This window comes from Drosophila kikkawai, chromosome 3L (assembly GCF_030179895.1).
Source record: "Drosophila kikkawai strain 14028-0561.14 chromosome 3L, DkikHiC1v2, whole genome shotgun sequence".
Classification (NCBI taxonomy): Eukaryota; Metazoa; Arthropoda; class Insecta; order Diptera; family Drosophilidae; genus Drosophila; species Drosophila kikkawai.
Window position 1 is genome coordinate 27,588,436 of NC_091730.1, and position 25,997 is coordinate 27,614,432.

The 25,997-nt window shown below is 39.2% G+C and overlaps 1 protein-coding gene across 1 annotated transcript in view; it reads left to right on the forward strand.

Annotated features, from left to right (window-relative positions):
- Positions 1-25,997, forward strand: part of Myo81F (Myosin 81F) — a 530,639-nt gene that overhangs the window by 300,040 nt on the left and 204,602 nt on the right. The window contains exon 15 of the mRNA XM_070285196.1: positions 22,364-22,502. Coding sequence (XP_070141297.1) covers positions 22,364-22,502 — 139 coding nt within the window. The remainder of the gene's footprint in view (positions 1-22,363; positions 22,503-25,997) is intronic.

Sequence of the window (25,997 nt, forward strand, 5' to 3'; positions counted from 1 at the left end):
CGTTTCAATCCTTACCTCCCACGAAACGCAACATTTTGTCCGTCACAGCTCGTTTGTTTGACCCCTTGGGGCTATTGTGTCCGTTGATCACAAGAGCAAAAATCTAGCTTCAGGAGCTTTGGCGACAAAAACTAGATTGGGATGAATCAGTTCCTTTGAAATTGCATACAAGTTGGAACGAATTTAAGCAGAATTTATCAGAAATTGACAAGATATCCATTCCTCGATATATCTGTCTGTCGGCCTATGACGCTGTTCAAATCCACGGATTTGCTGACGCATCGAGCGACGCCTACGGCTGTTGCATTTATGTTCGCACGGTGGCTGGGACAAATAGGTTATCGAGACTGCTAACCGCTAAAACACGAGTGTCCCCGCTAAAAACCAAATCAATTCCAAGGCTCGAATTATGTGCAGCGCATTTGCTGGCCAAGCTATGGACTCAAGTATCTCCGTTGCTACACAAGATAGAGTTGGAGAGCGTTAATTTTTGGTCGGACACCCAAGTCACTCTATACTGGTTAAAGAGGGATCCGTCTACTTTAACAACATTTGTCGCGAATAGAGTTGCTGAAATCCAAGAACTCTCAGAGAATATAGTCTGGCGTCATGTGCCTACAGAAGAGAATCCGGCTGACTTAGTGTCACGTGGAACAGATATAGAGGGTTTGAAGCGCACTCTATGGGAAAATGGACCTGAATTCTTACTGCGAAATCCAGACGAGTGGCCTAGTTCTCATCAGGTTGACGTATCACAGGAGTTACAGTTGACCGAGAATAAAAAAAGCGTAGCAGTATGTTCCGTCACAAAAAACCAACCAAATGTCTTTATGGAACTTGTTGGACGATGTTCGTCATTTAATAAATTAATGCGGATCATGGCATACGTAAATCAAGGGAAGAAAAGTCAACGCGATGTTGTTATTTCGGCCAACGAACTGAAGCTGTCGTTTCTTAGGATGGTCCAAGTCCTGCAAAGAGTTGAATTCGAGTCAGAATATGTTAAGATAGAGAAATCTGAAAGTTTGAGTCCACATCCGTTCATACACTCCAGCGAAATAGATGGTGTGAAGTTTCAACTAATTTGGGTTGGGGGATGAGTATTAAACGCGCCAATTCCGTATGATGCCAAATTTCCGTTGTTACTGCCATCGAAGTCAGAGTTTGTTTCGTTGTATATTCGCAACTTACATCGGACTCATTACCATGCTGGTGTCAAGGTTTTGGTATCGCTCTTGAGACAGCAGATATGGCTTATCAATGCTCGAGGAGCATGCACTAAAATTGTCCGTAGCTGCGTACACTGTTTTAGGTACAAACCAGTGCTAATGGACCAGATAATGGGTAATTTACCCGCTGATAGGGTCAAAATGGCTCGCCCCTTTTTGGTTTGTGGGGTAGACTTCTGCGGTCCATTTTATGTATCATTGAAGATCCGCGGTAAACCCCCGATTAAGACTTATGTGGCCATCTTCGTGTGTTTCTCGTCAAATGCTGTTCACCTTGAGCTTGTGATAGACCTATCCACTGACAATTTTTTATCTGTTTTCAAAAGGTTCGTCGGGAAGAGAGGGCTGCCGAAGAAGGTGTACAGCGACAACGCCACGAATTTCGTAGGAGCGAGCAACGTGCTGCAGGAGCTGAACGCAGCGTTTACCACAGCGAGGATCAGCTGAGAGGGTACGCGGCTCAGAGAGGCGTCGAGTGGTATTTCATACCGCCGAGGTCACCACACTTCGGAGGACTGTGGGAGGCAGCCGTCAAGTCCGCCAAACATCGACTGCTGAGAGGGTTCGGCATCGCCAAGCTAACGGCCGACGAGTTGAGCACCCACCTGGTCGAGGTAGAGGCGCTGCTCAATTCTCGACCAATCGCATCGCCTGGCAACGATCCCAACGATGGAGAGGCGCTGACACCAGGACACCTGCTGATCGGTCAGGCTCTTCTTTCGCTGCCGCAAGAGTCCGACACAGTCGTAACCTCCAGCAAGGCCGGATGCGAGTACTTGAGGCGGTGGCGAATGCTGTCCGCTCTCAAGCAGCAGTTTTGGGACGGTTGGTCCAAGGACTACCTCGTCAGCCTGCAGCAGCGCAACAAGTGGAGCACCGGATGCAGCGATTTGGAGGTCGGACGCTTGGTGCTCGTACTCGAGGACAACTCGCCCCCACAACGGTGGCTCACAGGGCGCGTGGTGGCAACAACAGTCGGCGCGGACGGTAAAGTGCGTGTAGCACAAATCCAGACGTCAGGAGCGCGCCATCCATAAGTTGGCATTGCTGCCAATAAACAGCGCTCCTAACGAGGAGGTTAAAGCGCCGGAGGCCTTCAACGGGGCCGGAATGTTGGAGCAGTAGATTATTATTATATTGTTGTTGAAATTTACATGAAGAAAAAATAGAACTAAAACGTAAACAATGTAAAACAAAAAGCTTATCGTTTTGCACTCAGCCGAGCTGAATAGCCGAAACGCATAGCTTTCATAGCGAGGCAATTCGGACGCTGCTTGTGTAAAGAGAGTAGTCGATTAACCTTTGGAACTGCTGGCTGCGCCAGCGCAATAAAACTTTCGTGCGACTGCAGTTCTTTTCGTCTTCTTTTCTTTGCATTCGAGTGGAAATTCCCCAGCTAGGCCGCTAGTTCCTATTAGTTGAAACTTGGCTTAATATGGATTTCTTCGACAATGAATTCTTCGACCCCAATTTATACCAAGTATTCCGAAAGGATCGAGATGCTTCGAAAACACTGTGCTCTAGAGGTGGAGGCGTCCTTATAGCGGTTCGGCGAAGTCTGTGTTGCACATCTATCCGGCTTTGGAATGAGGACTCTATTCTGGATCAACTTTGCGTGTCTCTTGCTGGACCTTTGGAAACTATTTTTCTGGTGGTTTCATATATACCGCCATGCAGCGCATTCGAACTTTATAAGGCCCATGTGGATAATATCACCCGCATTAGCAATGATCTGGAGGATTCGCAGTTCATCTGTGTCTTTGGCGACTTCAACCTCTCTTCGTTGGTGTGGGTGCATGATGTGGACTCTCAAGTAATGGTTCCCAGTAACCTGCATCTGCCGCATGAAATTTTGGTGATTGACGATCTCTTCAGTATGGGATTGGTCCAAATTAATCATGTATTTAACAAATTAAATAGGCTTCTAGACTTAGTTTTCGTGAGTCAGGACTTACACTTGAACTTAGCGTCTAGTAATAATCCTCTTTCGGATTGTGATGTTCACCACCAGCCTTTATTATTATCAATATCTACGTATATATTCTCTCCAAGTAATTCACCAACATATTCCATGTATATTAATGCTAGCAATTTAAATTTACTTCGGAATGATATCGCAAATATTAATTGGGTGGAGGTCCTTTCGCATGTTAATTTGGACACTTGCTATGATAACTTTCTCTCATATATTTCAATCATCATTAATAGACATGCGAGAAAAAGGTTCCACAGTTCTTATAAACTGCCCTGGTATACGCCAGGTCTAAAAAAATACAAGAACCTTGGGAATACATTTTATAAACGTTTTATTGAAAATGGTAACTCTTCAGATTTTGAAAGATACAGGCAGCACAAGCGCGAATTTGAATTCCTAAATAAATTCCTATATAATCAATATATAGCAGATGTGGAACGAAATTTAATTAATAACCCGAAATCATTTTGGCACTTAATTCAAAAAAAGCAACTTCCTCTATTCCTTCTCGTATGTTTTACAATGGCTCAATTGCATCGTCTGATCTTGAAGGGGCAAATCTTTTTGCCAAATACTTTGCCTCAAACTTTGAGCCAATTTCTCTATGGAGCGATGATGCAATGCTGCGTTCCATTGCTTCGAGCTCAAACATTGGGTGCCTGCAGGTCTCCGAATCTGACTGTCACCTCGCAGCGGCAACCTTCAATGACTCGGAAAAATTCGATTGTGATGGCCTCTCACCTTTTATTTAAAAAAATTGTATTGGCGCTCTGGATGAGCCTCTTCAAATTATTTTTAATAAATCTCTCATTAGTGGAGTATTTATTCAGAGATGGAAGCTGGCACTAGTTACCCCCATCCTTAAGTCGGGTGCTAAAACTATAGTCTCAAACTACAGGCCAATTTCAAAGCATAGCAATGTCTCCAAGATGTTTGAGCGAATTGTGGCTAAACAGCTCGCCTTTCTTGTTGGTAATACCATTAGCCCCAATCAGCATGGTTTTATGCCTGGAAGGTCGACTACCACAAACCTTGCTGTATTCCACCATTTCTGCACTAATGCCTTCTTGAGTCACAACCAAGTGGATGTTATATACACGGATTTTGCTAAAGCGTTTGATAAAGTGAGCCATAAGGTGCTATTAGCTAAGCTAAAAAAAAATGGGCTTTAACTCATCTATGTTGACCTGGTTAAGTTCCTATCTTAATGGCCGCAGGTATAGAGTGGCATGTAATGGTCATTCCTCGGATCCGTATATTGCGACTTCTGGCCTTCCTCAGGGGAGTGCCTTGGGCCCATTTCTTTTCATCCTGTTCATTAACGATATAGGGTCATGCTTTAAAAATGCTGAATTTCTTATGTTTGCTGATGATTTAAAAATATTCAAATCAGTGAATTCAGCTCTTGATTGTGCTAAGCTGCAGGAGAATTTGTATAGAGTTGGGAATTGATGTTCTTGTAATAAGCTGCCTTTGAACCTTGCTAAATGCTTCACTGTTACTTACAGCAAACGGCTTAAGGGGGTCTTCTCATTGGGCAACTTTTTTTTCGATTTTTTTTTTGCATTTATTCATAGCTTGGGATGGTCTGTATATGTCCCCAAGAGGATTTTTAGAAATTCGAAATACTTTAGAAGATACAGCCTTTTTTGTGAAGCAAGGTCTTCGCAAAATGAGCTTTTTTCAAACTTCAAACGCGTTTATCTCGAAACCACGTTTTTCGAACTGGCGGCCATGATATCTCCAGTTCAACTGAACCGATTTTTATGAAACAAAGTGGAATCGACACAGAATTGTCACCATTCTCGGGTGACGGAACAGATTTTTAAAAAATTTTTTTTAATATTTTTTTTTTTACACTAAACTACAAAAAAAAAGCCCGAAATCGAAATTTTTTTTAAATAGCCGCCATTTTGTTTAAAAAAATTTTTTAAAAAATCTGTTCCGTCACCCGAATATGACATCTATGAATATAACCCCGTTCTTATTTTTCATTTCGGACGCTTTGGAGACCCTGAATCGTGGCCGCCAGGACGACACCTTTTTTTTCGACCACCAAGTTTGAAGTCTCATTACTCCTTGAACAACCCTCGTATCGAGGCAAGAACAACTTTTTTAGTTACTTTGAACATTTTTGAATACAATAAATAAAAAAAGTTTTCAATTATTCTTTGCGTTTTCAAGTAAGAATTTTTTTAAAAAGGGTCCAAAAAACGGCTTTTGAATGAGAAGACCCCCTTAATAACTCTATGTTTTCCTATTCAATATAATCGAGTGTGCTGCCCTGCAGAACTGAAGCCTTAGATTTGGGTTTAAAGCCTAGTACTCTGACGAGAAAAACCTGCTGTCTAAAATAGACAGCGGAATCGCTGTTTATTTTGCTACCGAGCTAGTGTGACCAAAACAAATTAAGGAAAATCCTGAAATGCCATGAAAATTTACTTTCTATGGCGTTTAAGGATTTTCTTAGGTCACACTGGACAGCTGCTTGTAAAAAAATATTCAAAAAAATATTACAAATAGTAAAAAATATGGCACTAAAATGTCCTTTGTGGGTTAAATTCCATATTATGGGCTTCCCCTTGACAGCCCCTATCAATGCCACCTTTTCCCTTCAACTTTCCCTCCATTAGGGGTGTCTAAATAAATCAAATGAATTATTTAGACAGCGCGATATCAGCTGTTTACTATCTTGATCTGGCAACGCCATTCAATTTTCGCAGGCTTCATTTTCGTCGTCAGAGTACCGAAAAAAACGACGTGTCTAAAAGTTCTTCTTTTTTTTCGACACCGTTTTTTTTATATGGAGTTTGGCCGCTGTCTAAATTTATACAGCGGGTTTTTCTCGTCAGAGTACTAGGCTTAAGAATCGAGATATTCGCGTTAAATAATTAACAAAAAAATAAAATATTTAAAAGTTGTATATTTATATATAGAATAAAGAAATGCTGAAAACACACACAAAACAAAGTTTCATAACATTTTACTTATACTTATTATGTTTACAGTTTGACAGTTACAGTTTTACATTCCCAGCTTAACATTTTCTCTACATCTACCGATCGCTTCTATTGCAGCTATATGATATAGTTGTCTGATTTTCATAAAATGTATACCAAAATTCTGAAATAATTAAATAAGCTCGTAAAAGCCCGAAAATCTGAAATAATATAATTTGGCCATATCTCAAAAATTGAAATATTGAAAATATATATTACTATAAGCATAAAGTATTTTTCAGGCAAGGTGTACTTATGGCAACATTTCTCACTCCAAATGATTGGTGGTAACACTTCAGACAACATATAGATCTTCGATGACACTATCAATTAGAAATTAATTCACGATCATACGAAATTATATGAACAAGCTCCGGTATTTTCATGCCATAAAGTATTTTTTTCTTACAAAACAAACCTTTGATGTCGTAAATATATTTAAAGCTAGATTATGCTAGATGAATTTTAAAATAAGCTATATTTAAAGCTATAAGCTAAAGCGTAGTACTCTGACGAGAAAAACCCGCTGTCTAAATTAGACAGCAGAATCGCTGTTTATTTCGCTACCGAGCTAGTGTGACCAAAAAAATTAAGGAAATTCCATGAAAATGTACTTTTTATGGCGTTTAAGGATTTTCCTTGGTCACACTGGACAGCTGTTTGTAAACAAATATTCAAAAAAAATATTAAAAATATTAATAAATAAGGCATTAAAATGTCCTTTGTGGGTTAAATTCCATATTATGGGCTTCCCCTTGACAGCCCCTATCAATGCCACCTTTTCCCTTCAACTTTCCCTCCATTAGGGGTGTCTAAATAAATCAAATGAATTATTTAGACAGCGCGATATCAGCTGTTTACTATCTTGATCTGGCAACGCCATTCAATTTTCGCAGGCTTCATTTTCGTCGTCAGAGTACCGAAAAAAACGACGAGGCTAAAAGTTCTTCTTCTTCTTTTTTCGACACCGTTTTTTTTATATGGAGTTTGGCCGCTGTCTAAATTTATACAGCGGATTTTTCTCGTCAGAGTACTAGGCTTAATGTTTGATGCCAAATTTCTTTTTATTGAGCATATTAATTATATTATTCCCAAAGCATATGCAATGTATGGCTTTATACGGCGAAATGCGGTTCAATTTTCAGACCCTTACACCAAACTCAGCCTATTTTTTACTTTTGTTAGGTCCAAGGTGGAGTATGCCTCCTTTATATGGAACCCTTCGGGAGCCATACACACAAACCGACTGGAGCGCATACAGAAAAAATTTCTATCCTTCGCCCTTTGCTCCCATCATTTCCACGATCCCGCTCCTTTTTATTCCGCTAAATGCCGACTAGTGCATTTAGCTTCATTAGAAGATAGAAGAGCAGTGTCAGCAATTATAATAATTTTTGATCTTATTTCTGGAAAAATTGATTGCCCCGCTTTACTAATACTGGCATGACACTGCCGCATTAATTAGAGACTTCATTAAAGATTTGACAGCGCTATAGCGTTTTACACAAGTGCGAGCAAGACGACTATATTGCGCTCTAATGCATTAGAATAATGCATTAGCTACTTCATTGACGCGATAATCGATAGATCTACATATTATATACTAGATACTCGATAACAAAATACGGGTTTAATGAAGAAAATTGTAATTGAAAAATGTATTAGCCAGCTCATTGACAGTATGGTCTCACAATGAGAATTTTATTTTTATATCATTTCGCTGGTTTTTTGAACTGAAAAAATATTAGAAAATTAGGAAAAATAATATGTTTTGCGAGGGCAAGGTTCTTACGCTGTAAAATTAATTTAAACATTTTGGTAATAATTAAAAAAAATTTAAGTATTATACGTTAAAAACATAAATTTAAAGGATTCTGCATTTATTTATGCAAGAATACTTCGACGAGGAATTCAGAAATTCATAGTAATACGCCTCGAATGGCGGCCGTTTTTTTTTGTTTACCTTTTACGGTCGGTGTGACCGTAGTCGTATTACCAAAATAATCCAAGCAAAATTCAAGCCAAATTACAGAAAATTACACATATAGTGGTCTCTTTCAAGGTTCTAATGAAGTAGCTAATTAATGAAAACTGCATTAGTGTATCATATGGGCATAAGCCTTGTAAACTTTTGTGTTCCCGGTAGGCAGTTAAGATCACTGGAACCTTTTTCTACTCCGTTTTGTAGAACCAATTTTGCCCTTAATGAGCCAATAACTAGGGCTTTATTATATTTTTATTATATTTTAACAAGTTACCCACCCAACATGCGGTTGGACCCAACCTCCCCCAGAGACTTGGTCAAAAGTCAATTATATTTATACTTAGCTCGAAATGTAACTTAGGATTAATTTAAATTTAAGACTTACGTAGCCAGATAAGGAGTCTATCCGTTGGCGAATAAATAAATAAATAAAAAAAGAACCGAAACAAATTGTACCTACGCTCGGCTACTGCAAAAGGCTTGTAAAATTATGCAGAAATATGTAATGCTACCAGAAAAAGTGAACATAAATAAAAATTTACAATCCAAATAAATAAGGAATAATTACATCGGATTTTTACTAGGAAGGGGGGGATTTTTCAGGAATTTTCTATAGGTTTTCATCTGGGATTCCTGGCGTATTCCGCTAGCGAATCCCGCGGGATTCCTCCAAGATTCCCGCAGGTTTCCTTGACGATGCCCGCCTCGAGTTCGAAATTCCCGGGGACTGTCCCGGGGGATTGGTGCGGATTCCTGAGGGATTTTCGAGATCCTCGCTGGGAGTACCCTATGTATGAAAGTTCCTCGCCGCGTTGTATGGGCGGTCCCGCGGGATTCCGTGTGAACATATCCCGGTGCCCGGAGGAATCCTTGGGGAATCCGGGAGGAATGGAACTGAAGGGGACCTATACCAAAGAGTATAGAACTATATAGAGAGCGCATCTGGCATCCCTGCAGTACCCTTCATCAACGTTTCATCAATAGCCGAAGCGTGTTGTTGCTGATTCATCGATGAATTGCCATACAAACTGTTGATGAATTTAACATGGGCATGTCATAGGCATTCATCAACAACAATTCATCAACAATTCATCATCATTTCATCGATGAATTGTTGATGAATTACTGATGAAAGGCTGATGAAATGTTGATGAATTGTTGATGATTCATCGATGAATTGTTGATGGATCATCGATGAATTGTTGATGAATTGTTGATGAATCATCAATAGAAACGAAGCCCATGCAAATTGTTTTTGTTTTTCTGTTGACGTGCACCGACGAATCGGACCCGAAGGGAGTTCGGGTTCAAGTAGCAGTCGGCAGAGCGTCGATTCTGTCGGCGTCGCAGTCGGCGCGTTGATGAATTGTTGATGAAAAGGCCTATTGATGAAATGTGGTACTGCAGGGCGGCAACACATTTTGAGACGAAATTTCATATTTGGCTTTGCTGGGACGAGAATCAAAAGGCTTTCAAATTCATATTGGTGTTTGTGCACCACAGATTTGATCGGTCCTGTGGTCGTGCTGGTTAAAAGGTTGGTCGGCAATATTAGTGAGTGGATCGACCCCTGGCAATGACGGTGTTTGTAGTAATGTGTTATTCCGTTATTAATAATTCATATTTTTTTGTATTATTTTATGTATAACATTATTTAAAAAATTTTTCAATCTTAAGAACTTATATTAAAGAAAAATATTTCTTCGCCTATGGGCTTATAAAATCAAAACATTTAAAATATTTATAAAAATGTTTTATTATCAGTTTATTCGACTGTATTTAATTTAAAACATTAATCTAACACAATAATTCAAAACATAAAACGAAAACAAATTATGTAATATTTTAAAAACACCTCCAAATACCCACAAATCGTTGTCTAGATTTGGTTTTATTTGTCAAACACAACCAGGTAACACTAAAATGGAATACAAAAGTTTCTTCTTTCTTCTAAAGGAAAAAAAAAACAAACAAAAATTTTTTCATTCTAAGTCTAACAAGGATTTGAACCCATGCACTTCAGGGTGGCAGTCGGATGCCTTAGCCAGTAGACCAACCGGCAAGCAGGCCTCGGGGTGCCCAGGTTCGAACTAGAATCGAGCCTTGCGGGTTCCACGGGGAAAATGCGGGTTCTACCGCTGGTAGTGTTGCCAGTTTAGCTTAATGTAAGCTAGTTCTAGCATATTTGAAACTGGAAAAGCTTGTAAAATTTGCATTTAGCTTATAGCTTGAAATATAGCTTATTTTAAAATTCATCTAGCATATTCTAGCTTTAAATATATTTAAGACATCAAAGGTTTGTTTTGTAAGAAAAAAATACTTTACGGCATGAAAATACCGGAGCTTGTTCATATAATTTCGTATGATCGTGAATTAATTTCTGATTGATAGTGTCATCGAAGATCTATATGTTGTCTGAAGTGTTACCACCAATCATTTGGAGTGAGAAATGTTGCCATACGTACACCTTGCCTGAAAAATACTTTATGCTTATAGTAATTATAGGAATAAAATACTAACTTTGTATTTTTATATGCAAAAGATTCATAACAAAACGAATTCTGGTAACACTAAAAGTGTGCCGATCTGTATCGATTCTCTCTTGCTTCTTCCCTTTTTGTTTCGAACATAGAACGGACAAGTTGTGTGGTTAAAAGAAAGTATATTAAAAGACATTTAAACCAACCCCTACTGTTTTATTATTAATTTGAGATAATACCTGGGAGGCCTTTTACAACAGTAATATATATTTTCAATATTTCAATTTTTGAGATATGGCCAAATTATATTATTTCAGATTTTCGGTTTTAATTTTATGAAAATCGGACGACTATTACTTATAGCTGCCATAGGAATGATCGGGAAATTAATAAAAAAAATATATAATTTTGTTGTTTTTCAACGTATTTTCATCTACTCTCAGATACGAGCTTATTTAATTATTTCAGAATTTTGGTATACATTTTATGAAAATCAGACAACTATATCATATAGCTGATATAGCGCCCATATAAGCTAGTTTTTTGAAAAAAATAAGCTAGAATAAGCTAAAATTAAAAAAAAACAAGAAAGGAAGCTAACTTCGGCACACCGAAGTTTGTATACCCTTGCAGATTGCAATTGGATCATTAAGAATCGAGCCATTCGCGTTAAATAATTAACAAAAAAATAAAATATTTAAAAGTTGTATATTTATATATAGAATAAAGAAATGCTGAAAACACACACAAAACAAAGTTTCATAACATTTTACTTATACTTATTATGTTTACAGTTTGACAGTTACAGTTTTACATTCCCAGCTTAACATTTTCTCTACATCTACCGATCGCTTCTATTGCAGCTATATGATATAGTTTTCTGATTTTCATAAAATGTATACCAAAATTCTGAAATAATTAAATAAGCTCGTAAAAGCCCGAAAATCTGAAATAATATAATTTGGCCATATCTCAAAAATTGAAATATTGAAAATATATATTACTATAAGCATAAAGTATTTTTCAGGCAAGGTGTACTTATGGCAACATTTCTCACTCCACATGATTGGTGGTAACACTTCAGACAACATATAGATCTTCGATGACACTATCAATTAGAAATTAATTCACGATCATACGAAATTATATGAACAAGCTCCGGTATTTTCATGCCATAAAGTATTTTTTTCTTACAAAACAAACCTTTGATGTCGTAAATATATTTAAAGCTAGAATATGCTAGATGAATTTTAAAATAAGCTATATTTAAAGCTATAAGCTAAAGCGTAGTACTCTGACGAGAAAAACCCGCTGTCTAAATTAGACAGCAGAATCGCTGTTTATTTCGCTACCGAGCTAGTGTGACCATAAAAATTAAGGAAATTCCATGAAAATGTACTTTTTATGGCGTTTAAGGATTTTCCTTGGTCACACTGGACAGCTGTTTGTAAACAAATATTCAAAAAAAATATTAAAAATATTAATAAATATGGCATTAAAATGTCCTTTGTGGGTTAAATTCCATATTATGGGCTTCCCCTTGACAGCCCCTATCAATGCCACCTTTTTCCTTCAACTTTCCCTCCATTAGGGGTGTCTAAATAAATCAAATGAATTATTTAGACAGCGCGATATCAGCTGTTTACTATCTTGATCTGGCAACGCCATTCAATTTTCGCAGGCTTCATTTTCGTCGTCAGAGTACCGAAAAAAAACGACGTGTCTAAAAGTTCTTCTTCTTTTTTTTTCGACACCGTTTTTTTTATATGGAGTTTGGCCGCTGTCTAAATTTATACAGCGGTTTTTTCTCGTCAGAGTACTAGGCTTAAATGCAAATTTTACAAGCTTTTCCTGTTTCAAATATGCTAGAACTAGCTTACATTAAGCTAAACTGGCAACACTGGCGCGAATGAATAAAAAACAAGAAAGGAAGCTAACTTCGGCACGCCGAAGTTTGTATACCCTTGCAGATATCATTTCATTACATTTTACCTATACTTATTATGTTTACAGTTTGACAGTTACAGTTTTACATTCCCAGCCTTACATTTTCTCTACATCTACCGATCGTTTCTATGGCAGCTATATGATATAGTTGTCCGTTTTTTATGAAATTTATACCAAAATTCTAAAATAATAAAATAAGCTTATATCTCAGAGTAGATGAAAATACGTTGAAAAACAACGAAGTTATCATTTTTTTTCCTATTAATTTCCCGATCGTTCCTATGGCAGCTATAAGATATAGTCGTCCGATTTTCGTGAAATTTTTACCAAAATTCAGAAATAATATAAAATGGCGATATCTCAAAAATGGTGCAAAAATGTTAAAAAACATCCAAGTTATAAGTTTTTTTCTAAAAATTTATCGATCATTTGTATGGCAGCTATATGATATAGTCGTCCGATCCGGCCCGTTCCGACATATATAGCAGTGAGAGTATATAGAAGACTATGTGCAAAGTTTCATTCAGATAGCTTTAAAACTGAGGGACTAGTTTGCGTAGAAACGGACAGGTGGACAGACGGACAGACGGACAGACGGACAGACGGACAGACGGACAGACGGACATGGCTAGATCGACTCGGCTGTTGATGCTGATCAAGAATATATATACTTTATAGGGTCGGAAACGTCTCCTTCACTGCGTTGCAAACTTCTGACTGAAATTATAATACCCTGCAAGGGTATAAAAAAGAATGGCTAGAAAAAGGAATTGGGAATAGAGACCACTGATCGTAGAATAGGCACTGACGTCCGCACTCGAAGAGAGATAGTCGGTGACTGAATAAAATTTTAGTTGTTGTAAAGTAATAGCATTTAAAAGAAGACGGCATCATTACTTTTCTTGTCAAATCTATAGGAGTGGGTAAAACCAAAAAAAAAGGGTCGTACGTAGACTTTTGTCCGTGACTGTACATTGTTAAGAAATGGCGAATTTTACAATTAGAAGCTTGCTCTTCTTTTTATTTCACTAACATACGTATGCGCTAGTTTGCTAATCAGAGAGCGTATGTGTCGCGGGTCACAGAATCTAAAACCGAACGTTCGCATTACATAAAATAAAAACAGAATGTCACTTCTTTTTTTTTACCCGAGGTTACCGTAATACAAAAACAAAATCAACCAAAACGACACAAGGTTCAAAGTTCTACTAAAGCCTCTAAATAATTAAAACTGCCTTAGACTGTTATATGGCACACTGTAGTATTTATCAAAAATTCTATATTTGTTATAGGCCTAAGCCTAGTACTCTGACGACGAAAATCCGGTGTAACACGTGTGATAGCAAAATCGCTCTTTATTTGGCTACCGAGCTAGTGTGACCAAAAATATTAAGGAAAAGCCTGAAACGCCATGAAAAGGGTAATACTGAACAGCTGTCAAAAAACAAAAAAATATGTTAATTCAGATATGGGATCTGTTCAATGGCAAGACGATTATGCAGGCATTTTAAATAATTAAAAAAAAGAAAATAAATAAATATGTAGTAAATTTATTCATAGTTTTTTGCTCTTTTTTTTTTTTCAAATTCCACAGCAATTTGGTTACACGCTTCATCTTTCAGTTCTTGTGGCAGCTCTTTCATTATTTCGGCCCAGTAGGTAACCAACGACCGATCGTTTGTCGTCTGCGATACTGTGGTCTTCTGCAAGTCATCGTACTCCGTAAATTTCTGTGTTAGGACACAGCTCTCAGCCGCCGCAGTCTTGCGCTTATTAGTTTATGGCTTCTATCAAAAATAGTTACAATTAATTATTATAATTTAAAATTAGTCGGATTCCCTACTCACATAGGAATATGAGCTGGAACTCTCCTTCTCCATGTCCTCTATTCCATTCTGCAGCTGTAGCTCTTGCTCCTCGAACACGCTCTGGTCGAATGAGCTGCTCGGTTGACTTTCGTCGAGGTACTCAGCAAACATTAGTTCTCGGTCGTCGAAAATTTCGGAAGACGTTGACGCCTCTGGTGGTTTTGGTAGCGTGGTCGTTCTGTGTATTTATGCATTTAAAATTATTACAAATTTGGAAGCTTGACCCAAACTTACCGCCTTTTGTCCGAGAGGTTCGGCAAAAAAGTCATTTCTGACGCAAAGTCCCAATCATAATCGTCATTCGCCTTCGGACCGGGAACAACAGACCCTCCAGCACTTCCACTTGGTTTTTTTCTCTGGAGATCTTCTGGTGGTAGCGCATGCTGGCCCGCAACGATTTAGACTTAGATTTTAGTAACAATTTGATTTAATATTAATTACTTACCGTCTTTCTGTAACTCCGCGGCAACAGCCTCCCAGGCATTATTTAGGAATATGGCATTAAAATGCCCCTTGTGGGTCAAATCCCATATTATGAGCTTCGCCCTGACCGCACTTATTAACTTCACTTTATCCTTGCGGCCCGAAAATTTTTCGGTCCGACAATTATATTTCTCTTTCAATTTTCGCTCCATGTTTGGGGTGTAAAAATAAATCAAATGAATTATTTTTACACCCCGAGATCAACTGTTTACTATTTTGATCTGGCAACGCCATTCAATTTGATAGCCATAATTTCGTCGTTAGAGTACCGGCAAAATCTTGGAGGCACAAATTTCTTCTTCTTCCTTTTTTCACACCGTTTTTTTTTATATGGAGTTCGGTCGCTGTAACACATGTTACACCGGATTTTCGTCGTCAGAGTACTAGGCTCTAAAACTCAACTTCTCAACTGTTTACAATTTGTTCTGTATGTATCTTCCGAAAAGTTATATCTATAGCTATGATGGTAGGTCAGGAAATATTAAAATATATTTATAATATAAAATAAAGACCGGACGGCCCTCGAGGGGCCACACATAGGCCAATATGGCCCATAGCTATCAGGGGAAACTCCTGGATGGACCTAGAGACTGTTTATGCGGGCTTCGAGATCCTTGAATATCAGGGTGTTTTTCGCAAAGGCAAGGAGTTCGCCTGGCTTCTGCCTGGAGGCATCTTCTAGCGATGCCAGAACTGGAGAGCCTAGATATCTCATTCTTTCCCTCGTTAGGACCGGGCATTTGCAAATGAGATGCTCCAAGGTTTCGATTGCCTCGGATTCATCACATTTCCGGCATTTGGCGTTGTCGGTAATACTCAGCTTGACTGCATGTGCAGCAGACAGGCAGTGACTGTAAGAATACCCACTAACATTCTGCAGTCCTTCCGAGGAAGATGCAGCACGTAGTAAGTGAGTTTCTCGTTGTGCTCTTTGCACATGTTTTTGATATTCTGCAGGTTGCGGAATTACTCCTCCACCTGCTTTTTGCGCTTGCGTCAGTCCGTCTCTCTAGCTCTCTTTGGAGCGTTCTTAGGGAGATAGGGACGTTTTCTGTTCTTTCACTCGCCAGTCCAACGCCTTCCTTTGCAAGTTCGTCCGCGGTTGCGTTACCGTCTATGCCTTGGTGGCTGGGAAACCGTAGATCCTCACTGACTTAGTCGTGCTTAGGCTATCTAGTGACTCCCTGCTTGCCAGTACATTTTTGGAACTGACCGCTGATGATTGCATGGATCTTATCGCCGCTTGACTGTCTACGAACAAATTGACAGCCTCATGTGGACGGTTTATGCTCTGCGCAAACTCTGCTGCTTTCCTGATGGCGAATACTTCCGCCTGGAATATACTGCAGTAGCTTGGTAGCTTATACGACAGCCTCATTTAAGGGTCTGAACAGTATATGCCCGCTCCAACTCTTCCTTCCATCTTGAAGCCGTCGGTGTATATATTGCGGTATTGAGCATGGTCCTGGCTTGACTTCCAGTCATTTGGTCCCATGAATACTGTTGTGTTTACATCCGGGCACTTTCTGGGTATCATGTAGTCAGATGTACTGCGCATGTCTCGACCAATTGAACTGTGCCCGAAACCTTGTAGCGACCAGTTTCCTGATGTAACCAGACGTTGTGCCGCCTTTCCTGCTGTCAGTTGCGCTTCGATATCTAGGGGATATATACCTCAGCGCCCCTGATATGCAGAGCAGTGCCTGCGGCTGGGTTCTCACCGTAAGCTTATTATACGTTTTCTTCTCCATGGCTTGCCACCACACTAAGACTCCATACAGCAGAGTCGGACGCACCACCGATATGTAGACCCAATGCATTAGAGCGGGTGAGAGGCCCCATGTGGTGCTAAGCATCATCTTGGATGCATATAGCGCTATGGTGGCCTTTTTTACCCTCTCTACTACATTGGCCTTCCACGTCAGCTTGCTGTCAAGTACAATGCCGAGGTATTTGACTTGTGTTTTCGGGGTCAGCCTGGTTTTGTTAATTTTCGGGGGGATCCATTGCGGCACCTTGTATCTCTTGGTGAAGAGAATAAGGTCCGTCTTATCCGCATTGATATTGAGTCCTACCTTCTCCGCCCACTCACTTATCTCCCTGAGTGTTGTTTCCATGATCGAGCTGAGGGTCGATGGACAGACTCCCGTGGTAATTATGCTTATGTCATCCGCATAAGCTGTTATCTTTGGTGCTTTCCTCTCGAATCTCTCGATTAGGTCGTCTACCATCAGATTCCATAGGGGCGACAGAACCCCACCTTGCGGCGTGCCTCTGTGCGCTCCTCTCACCATGGAAGCGGTGCCCCAATCTGATTGTATCCGCCGGCAACTTAGAAGATTTCTTATCCACAAGTTGATAGCGGGGGACGAGTTGGTCGCTTCTAGGCGATCCATTATTGCGTCCGTGCTAACGTTGTTGAATGCCCCGGATATGTCCACGAGCACTCCAAGTGCATACTCCTTATTGTTTAGGGCTCTCTCAATGGTGGCTACCAACGAATGTAGTGCCGTCTCCACTGATTTCCCCATGGTGTAGGCGTGCTGGTTGGTCGACAGTTGTCTCCCGACGTCGTTCCTGATGTATAGGTCCAGCAGCTTTTCCAGAGTTTTAAGTAGGAATGAGGTGAGGCTTATCGGTCTGTAATCCTTGGGGCTCACGTGGCTGCACTTTCCTGCTTTGGGCAGGAAGGCAATCCGAGAGGTCCTCCATTGGATAGGGATATAGCCCGTGCTTAAACAAGCTGTATATATTGCGTAGAGCCATGGAGTGATCACCTCCTTGGTCAACTGCAGCATGGCTGGGAATATTCCACCTAGTCCTGGTGCTTTAATCCTCGCAAAGGAGTCTATAGCCCAGTGGATTCTACCAGGGGATATTAGATCTTTTGGGAGATGCTCTACTCCAGTTGCTAGGTCCTGGTGCTTATTTGCATCGGGTACCTCAGTGCATCCTGGGAAATGCGCGTGCATTAGTGCTGTTAGGGCCTCTTCGCTGCCCTCAGTCCACTGTCCGTCGTCGCGTTTGAGCTGACTCTGTATGGTTGGCTGCTTCGATAGCAGCTTCCGGAGTCTAGCCGTTTCCGGGGCAGAAGTTTCTCCATGAGTTTCTCTGCGCCTTGCGTATTTCCTTCTTGTAGTCCCTTAGTAGGACTTTGTATTCCTCATTGATGATGTCATCTTTCGCCTGGTTGGCGATTTTGAAGAATTCTTTGAGTTTGTTGCGTTGGAGTGAAAGGTCCTTATTCCACCAGGGTGGCCTGGTCCTCTTTCTCGTGTCCGATATAGGATGATGATGCGTGGTACGCATCCAGCAGTTCTTTGGTAAGGGTCTCTAGGGATTTTTCTATGTCTTCCGCGGATTCTACTATGCCCGGAGAGATCGCGAGCCGTGTCGCGATAGTCTCCTTGAATTTTCCCCAGTTAGTATTCCGGGGGTTCCTGAAGACTGATTGTTTTGGAGAGTGTTCGAATGCGTATTGGAACCGTATGTACTTATGATCTGAGAAGGATGGTCTCTCAAGGACTCTCCATTCTGATACCAAAGTACCTTGTCCCCTTACAAGAGTAAGATCTAGCACGTTTGAGGAGGTGGGACCTACATAGGTGTGTTCCTCCCCCACGTTTGCTATACTCAGGTTGGTTGAGAGTATAAAGTCTAAGAGGGACTCACCTCTGTCGTTTATATCGGGGCTCCCCCATACGCAGTGGTGCGCGTTGGCGTCTGCACCCACGAGCAGTTGCTGGTCCTTCGGGCTGGCTTCTACCAAGCTCATGAGTTCTTCTGGTGGGGCCCTCCTGTCGTGTGCCATGCAGGAGGAAGCTACCAAAAGGAGCTTTTTCCCGCTCTCTAGCATCACCACGGTCAGGTCATCAGAGCTGTAATGAGACATAAGGTTAGCGTGTAGACCCTTCCGTACAAGTACGGCGGTTCTATTGTAATTTGCGGACTTCAGTCCGGCGATGGCATTGCCTGAGGCGATCCAAGGCTCCTGGACGAAAGCTATGTCGGCGGATCCTTGCTCCATGGCTATGAGGAGTTCCGCCGACGCGACCTTGCACTTATGGAGGTTGAGCTGCAGCACCCTGAGTGTCATGGGTACTATAGGTGAGTTAGTATTTTCAGCGGTTTTCATTTTTAATGGCGACCGTCCGTTCAACGAGAACGTTCATACTTTTCCAAACTCCCATTCTCTTCACACTCTCTTGCGCAGCCGGGGTACACTCGACATACTCGCTAATATTATAGCATCGCTTTTAAGAGAGAACCAATACTTAGGATTTTACAAATCCAAGTCCTAACAAGAAAGGAAGCTAACTTCGGCACGCCAAAGTTTGTATACCCTTGCAGATTGGTTTATATTATAGATTTAAATGCTGAAAACACTCACAAAACAAAGTTTCATTACATTTTATCTATACTTATTCAGGCCTGCTCCGGTAATCGAAAACGGCAAGAATTTTTCGTTTTCGTTTTTGAAAACGAGAAATTGGTGCTCCGGTAATCGAAATCGAAAGATTTTTTCGATTTGAAAAACGGGCACCTTTTTCTGGCCGGAATGAAAAGTAAATGCATTTTTATATATGAAATCAGATATTATTTACAAAAAGAAAAAAATAGTTTACTCAGTGGTCTATTGATGTTTATTCCACACCACCACAAGATCATTCTGGCACGTAGTTATTTTTTAAAAAATTTATTTCTGATCCCACCTCAGATTTGACAACAAAATTTTTGCCGTGTTCAACCAGTTTTCTCGGTTTGGCGATAGGTCGATAAGTACACCGCAAAAAGATATCGCCAAGGTTGCCATATTGTTGGTGGAACGAAACATTCAGTTAAAAATACTTATAAAATATAAATGAATACAGTAATAACTTTAAAGGACCGCCAAAATGGTTGTTTATAAATAATGCTATTTAATTTTACTACTTAAATAGTTCAAATTAACCAAATAATTATTTGAGATCACCGGAATTAAAACTGTGAAAAGTGTGGCAGCACCTGAGGTGCCTAGATTTGCTTAAATCGACCATTTTTTGCCTTTTTCTGGCTTAGAAAAAGGGCAATTGTAAATATAATAGGCAGTACTTTACGTTGTTTGCTTATTACGAACAACACAAGTTAGCTGCTTGAGCAGTGAGAAACGATTAGAAAACGAAACACTCCGATAGCAGAAATTTGCCGAAAACCGGAGCAGCTAAAAACGAAAACGGTTCGTTTTCGCCCAAAACGAAATCGAAAAAATTTTACGATTACCGGAGCAGGCCTGATTATGTTTACAGTTTGACAGTTACAGTTTTACATTCCCAGCTTTACATATTTTATACATTTAAGCCTAGTACTCTGACGAGAAAAAACCGCTGTATAAATTTAGACAGCGGCCAAACTCCATATAAAAAAAAACGGTGTCGAAAAAAAAAGAAGAAGAACTTTTAGACACGTCGTTTTTTTTGGTACTCTGACGACGAAAATGAACCCTGCGAAAATTGAATGGCGCTGCCAGATCAAGATAGTAAACAGCTGATATCGCGCTGTCTAAATAATTCATTTGATTTATTTAGACACCCCTAATGGAGGGAAAGTTGGAGGAAAAAAGTAGCATTGATAGGGGCTGTCAAGGGGAAGCCCATAATATGGAATTTAACCCACAAAGGACATTTTAATGCCATATTTATTAATATTTTTAATATTTTTTTTGAATATTTGTTTACAAACAGCTGTCCAGTGTGACCCAAGGAAATCCTTAAACGCCATAAAAAGTACATTTTCATGGCGTTTCAGGCTTTTCCTTAACTTTTTTTGGTCACACTACCTCGGTAGCGAAATAAACAGCGATTCCGCTGTCTAATTTAGACATCGGGTTTTTCTCGTCAGAGTACTAGGCTTTACCGATCGCTTCTATGGCAGCTATAAGATATAGTTGTCCGATTTTTATGAAATTTATACAAAAATTATAGAATAATAAAAAAAAGCTTTTATCTCAGAGTAAATAAAAATACGTTGAAAAACAACGAAGTTATAATTTTTTCTATTACTTTTCCTATCGTTCCTATGGCAGCTATAAGATATAGTCGTCCGATTTTCACAAAATTTAAACCAAAATTTTGAAATAATACCAAAAGCTCATGTGTCAAAGTACATTAAAATACGTTGAAAAAAACGAAGTTATAATTTTTTCGATTAATTTCCCGATCGTTCTTATGGCAGCTATAAAATATAGTGGTGCGATTTTCATAAAATTTTTACCAAAATTCTGGAATAATATAAAATGGCTATATCTCAAAAATGAATAATATTGAAAAGTTATTATAAAGTTCTAAAAATTTATCGAACATTTGTATGGCAGCTATATGATATAGTCGTCCGATCCGGCCCGTTCCGACATATATAGCAGTGAGAGCATATAGAAGACTATATGCAAAGTTTCGTTCAGATAGCTTTAAAACTGAGGGACTAGTTTGCGTAGAAACGGACAGACGGACGGACAGACGGACGGACAGACGGACATGGCTAGATCGACTCGGCTATTGATGCTGATCAAGAATATATATACTTTATAGGGTCGGAAACGTCTCCTTCACTGCGTTGCAAACTTCTGACTGAAATTATGATACTCTGCAAGGGTATAAAAATCAGGGACCGTAAATAATGATTATTGTCGCTATTTTTAAATGAATAAATCAATCACTTCCAATCAACATAGAACAAGCATGACTAGCGCGTTTTTATCCTTTAAGGATACACTATGAATATCCTTGATGATTTTTAATTGTTAATTGTTATATTTATTCTTCTATTGTTAAACATTATTTTTGAGCAAAAAAAGTAAAAATCACAAATAATCATTATGCTTGAGCAAAATAAATAAAACTCAAAAATAATGATTATTCGTGATTTTTATTTTTTTTTGTTCAAAATAAAACTCACCTTATATTAAATAATTGCAACAAACACAGGTAAAATACATTTTCTTGTTGTTGTTGTCAATTGTTGCTCTAGGGTCCTTTTATAAGGACATATAAGGACAATATTGGAAATATCCTTAAAGGATCAAAAGTTCTTGCTTGGTGAGTTTTATTTTGAACAAAAAAATAAAAATCACGAATAATCATTATTTTTGAGTTTTATTTTTTTTGCTCAAGCTTAATAATTATTTGTGATTTTTACTTTTTTTGCTCAAAAATAATTATTAGTCTTGATTTAAAAAATTAAAAATCGATAATATTACTTATCATGATTACGGTCCCTGCTAAAAATTTATATTATTTTGGGAGTTGCGACTTATAAAAATCTCCATATTTAAAATCTTCTTGTGTTGTCGATAACTACCTGAAACATTACTTTATACATGAAATAAAATATTTTAATTGATTACATAAATTGTTCTTATTTCAGATACTTTGTTTCATTTCTAAAAAGTAATATGAATAATTTAGACGGAAAATTGAAACAATATGCACAATGGTGTTTTGATAATTGCAAAAGTACCAAGGTTTCAACTCGGATATATCCACCTTCTAGTGTCGAAGTGGCGGTAAGTTTTAATTCGAACAAAAGTAATATTTTGTATTTGTTCGTTTTTAATAGCATATGTCAAATCCACGATAGAATTATACAAGGTAGTCTCGTCGGAAAAAATAAGCCCTAGTTCGGCTATCAAAGTGTGTGTGAGACGGGTATTGCCTGAAAGTTTGAATGACTCTATGAATAGGCACGAGCTGTCAAAATAAGCCCTAAAACCCGAACCATTTGGCCCCAACTACCTTGTATAATTCCATCATGGTCAAATCCATCCCTATTTTTAATTTATACGGCTTTTTAATCTGACAGTTTCGGTTGGTCGAGGGAATGCGTTTTTTTAACCTCACAGAATTTTCAACATATTGTTTCCTGTGTTGGTTAAATATAGGTTTTTATTGTTTTTTGTGTCAATTTATATGAAGTCTAGTCTAAGTTAGTTTAGGGCGAAGGGATGAGTATTATAAAGATCTCTCTCGCTCTTTGCGAATTCTCCCTGCCTACGCCAATACTCGTTAATCTAGTCTTTAAGTACTATCGTTTAAAATTGAACTTTGTCGAAAAATTGAGATCATATGGAGGGTTTCATTTGTCTTCCGACTTCGTGATCGCATATGTAAAAAAAAAAAAATACTTCTTGCCACCAAGTTCTGGGCTTTTTAGTCTTATAAGTTCATTTTAAAATTCATGGCGCCCCGGGTGAACGCGAATTAGCATCCGCTTCTTGATGCGAATCCGCGAATCACGTCTGCCTGCTGATAGACCCGAGTCGTCACTTCCAGGCACTTCGCGAACGGATCGAGGAGCAGGCAGATGTGATTCGCGAATTCGCTTCATGAAGCGGATGCCAGTTTGCGTTCACACCTCCTCGGGCTCCGCACATGGGCGAACTATGGGAGGCAGGTATCAAAATTGCCAAGCACCTACTCCTACGAGCGAAGGGCAGGGCTCCAAAACGCGAAAGAGCTGGGGACAGTCCTTGTCGGGATCGAGGATTTGCGGCCTCTAGGAGCTCTTAGCCAATACCCAAGCTACGGAGAGGAGCTGACTCTCGGACAACTGCTGACAAAAGGGCCCCTCGACGCAACACCAGCACTTTGGACCAGGCGGGTCTCAGTTGCTTGCGACGATGGCGGCTTGTCTCGTCAGTCAGGCAAGCGATAGTTTGTATACCCCTGCAGATTGGTTTTGATGTTTATATTATAGATTTAAATGCTGACAACACAAACAAAACAGAGTTTGATAAAATTTGACCTATTATTATTATGTTTAGAGTTTGTCTGTTACATTCCCAGTTTTACATTTTCTTTACATCTATCGATCGTTTCTATGGCAGCTATATGATATAGTTGTCCGATTTGTTTGTAAAATGTATACCAAAATTCTGAAATAATAAATCAAGCTTATATCTCAGAGTAGAAGAAAATACGTTGAAAAACAACGTTTTTTTTTTTTTTTTTTTTTTTTTTTTTTTTTTTGGCATAACATTAAACAAGATTTTATTAACGTTGATCAACCAACCTAATGGCTATAAAACGTTGGTTATAAATATGAACAAAACAATAACATGGCACTTAACAGAAACGGAAACAAATTAACAAATTTTTAATGACAAGTGGAAAAAGCTAGTTACTGCTTTAATACTCGCGAGGTATGTCTTCCTCTTGTCCAGAGATCGGCGGGATGTCTACGTTTGAGCCTTCTTCTGACTGACGTGTTGGCCAATGAAGCCGCTAGGCGATTGGTGTGAGCAGTGAGACGTTCGTTATACCGACTTGAATGCCGGTTGATCTGCTCCCTGATAGAGGGAATGTGGAGGTCACTTGCCAAGGCTTTATTTCTAACGTACCAGGGGGCATTAGCAATCAAGCGCAGCGCCCGGTTTTGGACTCTTTGCACCTTCATGACGTTCGAGTCAGAAGCCATGCCCCACAATTGGATGCAGTAAGTCATCGAAGGCACAACAATTGACTTAAATAGCAACATTTTGTTGCCAAGGCTGAGCTTGCTCGAGAAAAACAACGAAATTAGAATTTTTTTGTATTAATTTTCCGATTGTTCGTATGGCAGCTATAAGATATAGTCGTCCGATTTTCATAAAATTTAAAAAAAAAAAAAAGAAAATCTCAAATAATAATAAAAATGCCATATGTCAAAAATGGTGCAAAAATGTTGACTATATGCAAAGTTTTATTCAGACAGCTTTAAAACTGAGGCCTACGAGTAACAGCGAATCTCCTCAGTTCACACAAAAACATCCGATATCAAAAAAAGTATTGCATTCGTTAAAGGATAAGTGGCCCAAGGTACTCATGTGCCGTTTTTTTGTTAAAATTTTTTTTCACAATTTGTTATCAATATTGGAAGTCTAACCCCCGATTTTTGCAGATAAAATGATGTTAATCTATTATATAAAAAGAGGTCGGGTTTTCTGCCCGGATCCTATTACTCCAGAACGCACGAACCGATTTCCACGGTTTCGTTGGAAAGGTCTCGGAATTTGTGATTTTTACAGTAAAGAAAAAATTTAGGAAAAATTGCAACAGAAAAGCGGGAGTCATTTTTGCATAAAACGCCATCACTGATACATAGCATGCCATAATTCTCTACTCAGTTTATTTTATGAAACAAATCCAAATTGTGTTCTGTTTGTGGGGAAGACAACGAATTTGCCACCCTTTAGTTTATAATGAAAACGCACGATAGGATTTTAGTATAAGCCGTGTTTTAATTTCCGTGTCTCTTTACTCGGAGCTGCAGACTGTGTATGTAAAAGCTTGGCTTCAAAATATATACATGTTTATGAGATAACAAATGTAGTTTGGCTGATAGAAAACGCGACAGCTTTAGCTAGATAAAAAAGAGTAGAAAGAGAAAACAAAAGAGCGCTGCAGGTGCAGTGGTACACCTATGCGCGCGTGACTGGGTGCTGGCGGTCTGCTCCGAACAGTTCAATTTTGTGAAATATAAGTTATTCGTTTCCTATCAGTGCAATTGGAAACCAGCTTTTGTCTTTAAGGTGGTAAGTTGAACTGTGTAAATTATGTGTACTTGAGGTTAAATTAAAGAAATGGTGCATCTGAAATAGGGAATTTTTAACATTTGAGGCAAGCTTAGGACACTAAGCTTTTACGGAATTAACCTCATATATTTCAGCGGTTTTTTCAAGAAAAATTGCAACAGAAAAGGTGGTAAGTTGAACTGTGTAAATTATGTGGACTTGAGATTAAATTAACCACTCTGCCTATAGATCCGTATCCGAATGTGTCTCGGGAGAGGGGTCCCAAAAAGTTGTCCTCTCAGAGCCCCAGTTCCCTACCAGGGTGTAAGGCCCGGACTACCGGCCGAAATAAGGCGGATAATCAGCCTGCCTTGAAAAAATCCCTTCTGGCAATACCACCAACGAGACAGTTTCATCTTTCAAAATAAATGTTCCTGAGGAATTCTTTGACAAACTATGCTCTGTCCAAATCTAACCAAAGCATGTGATTGTCAAGGAATTCGAAGCAAA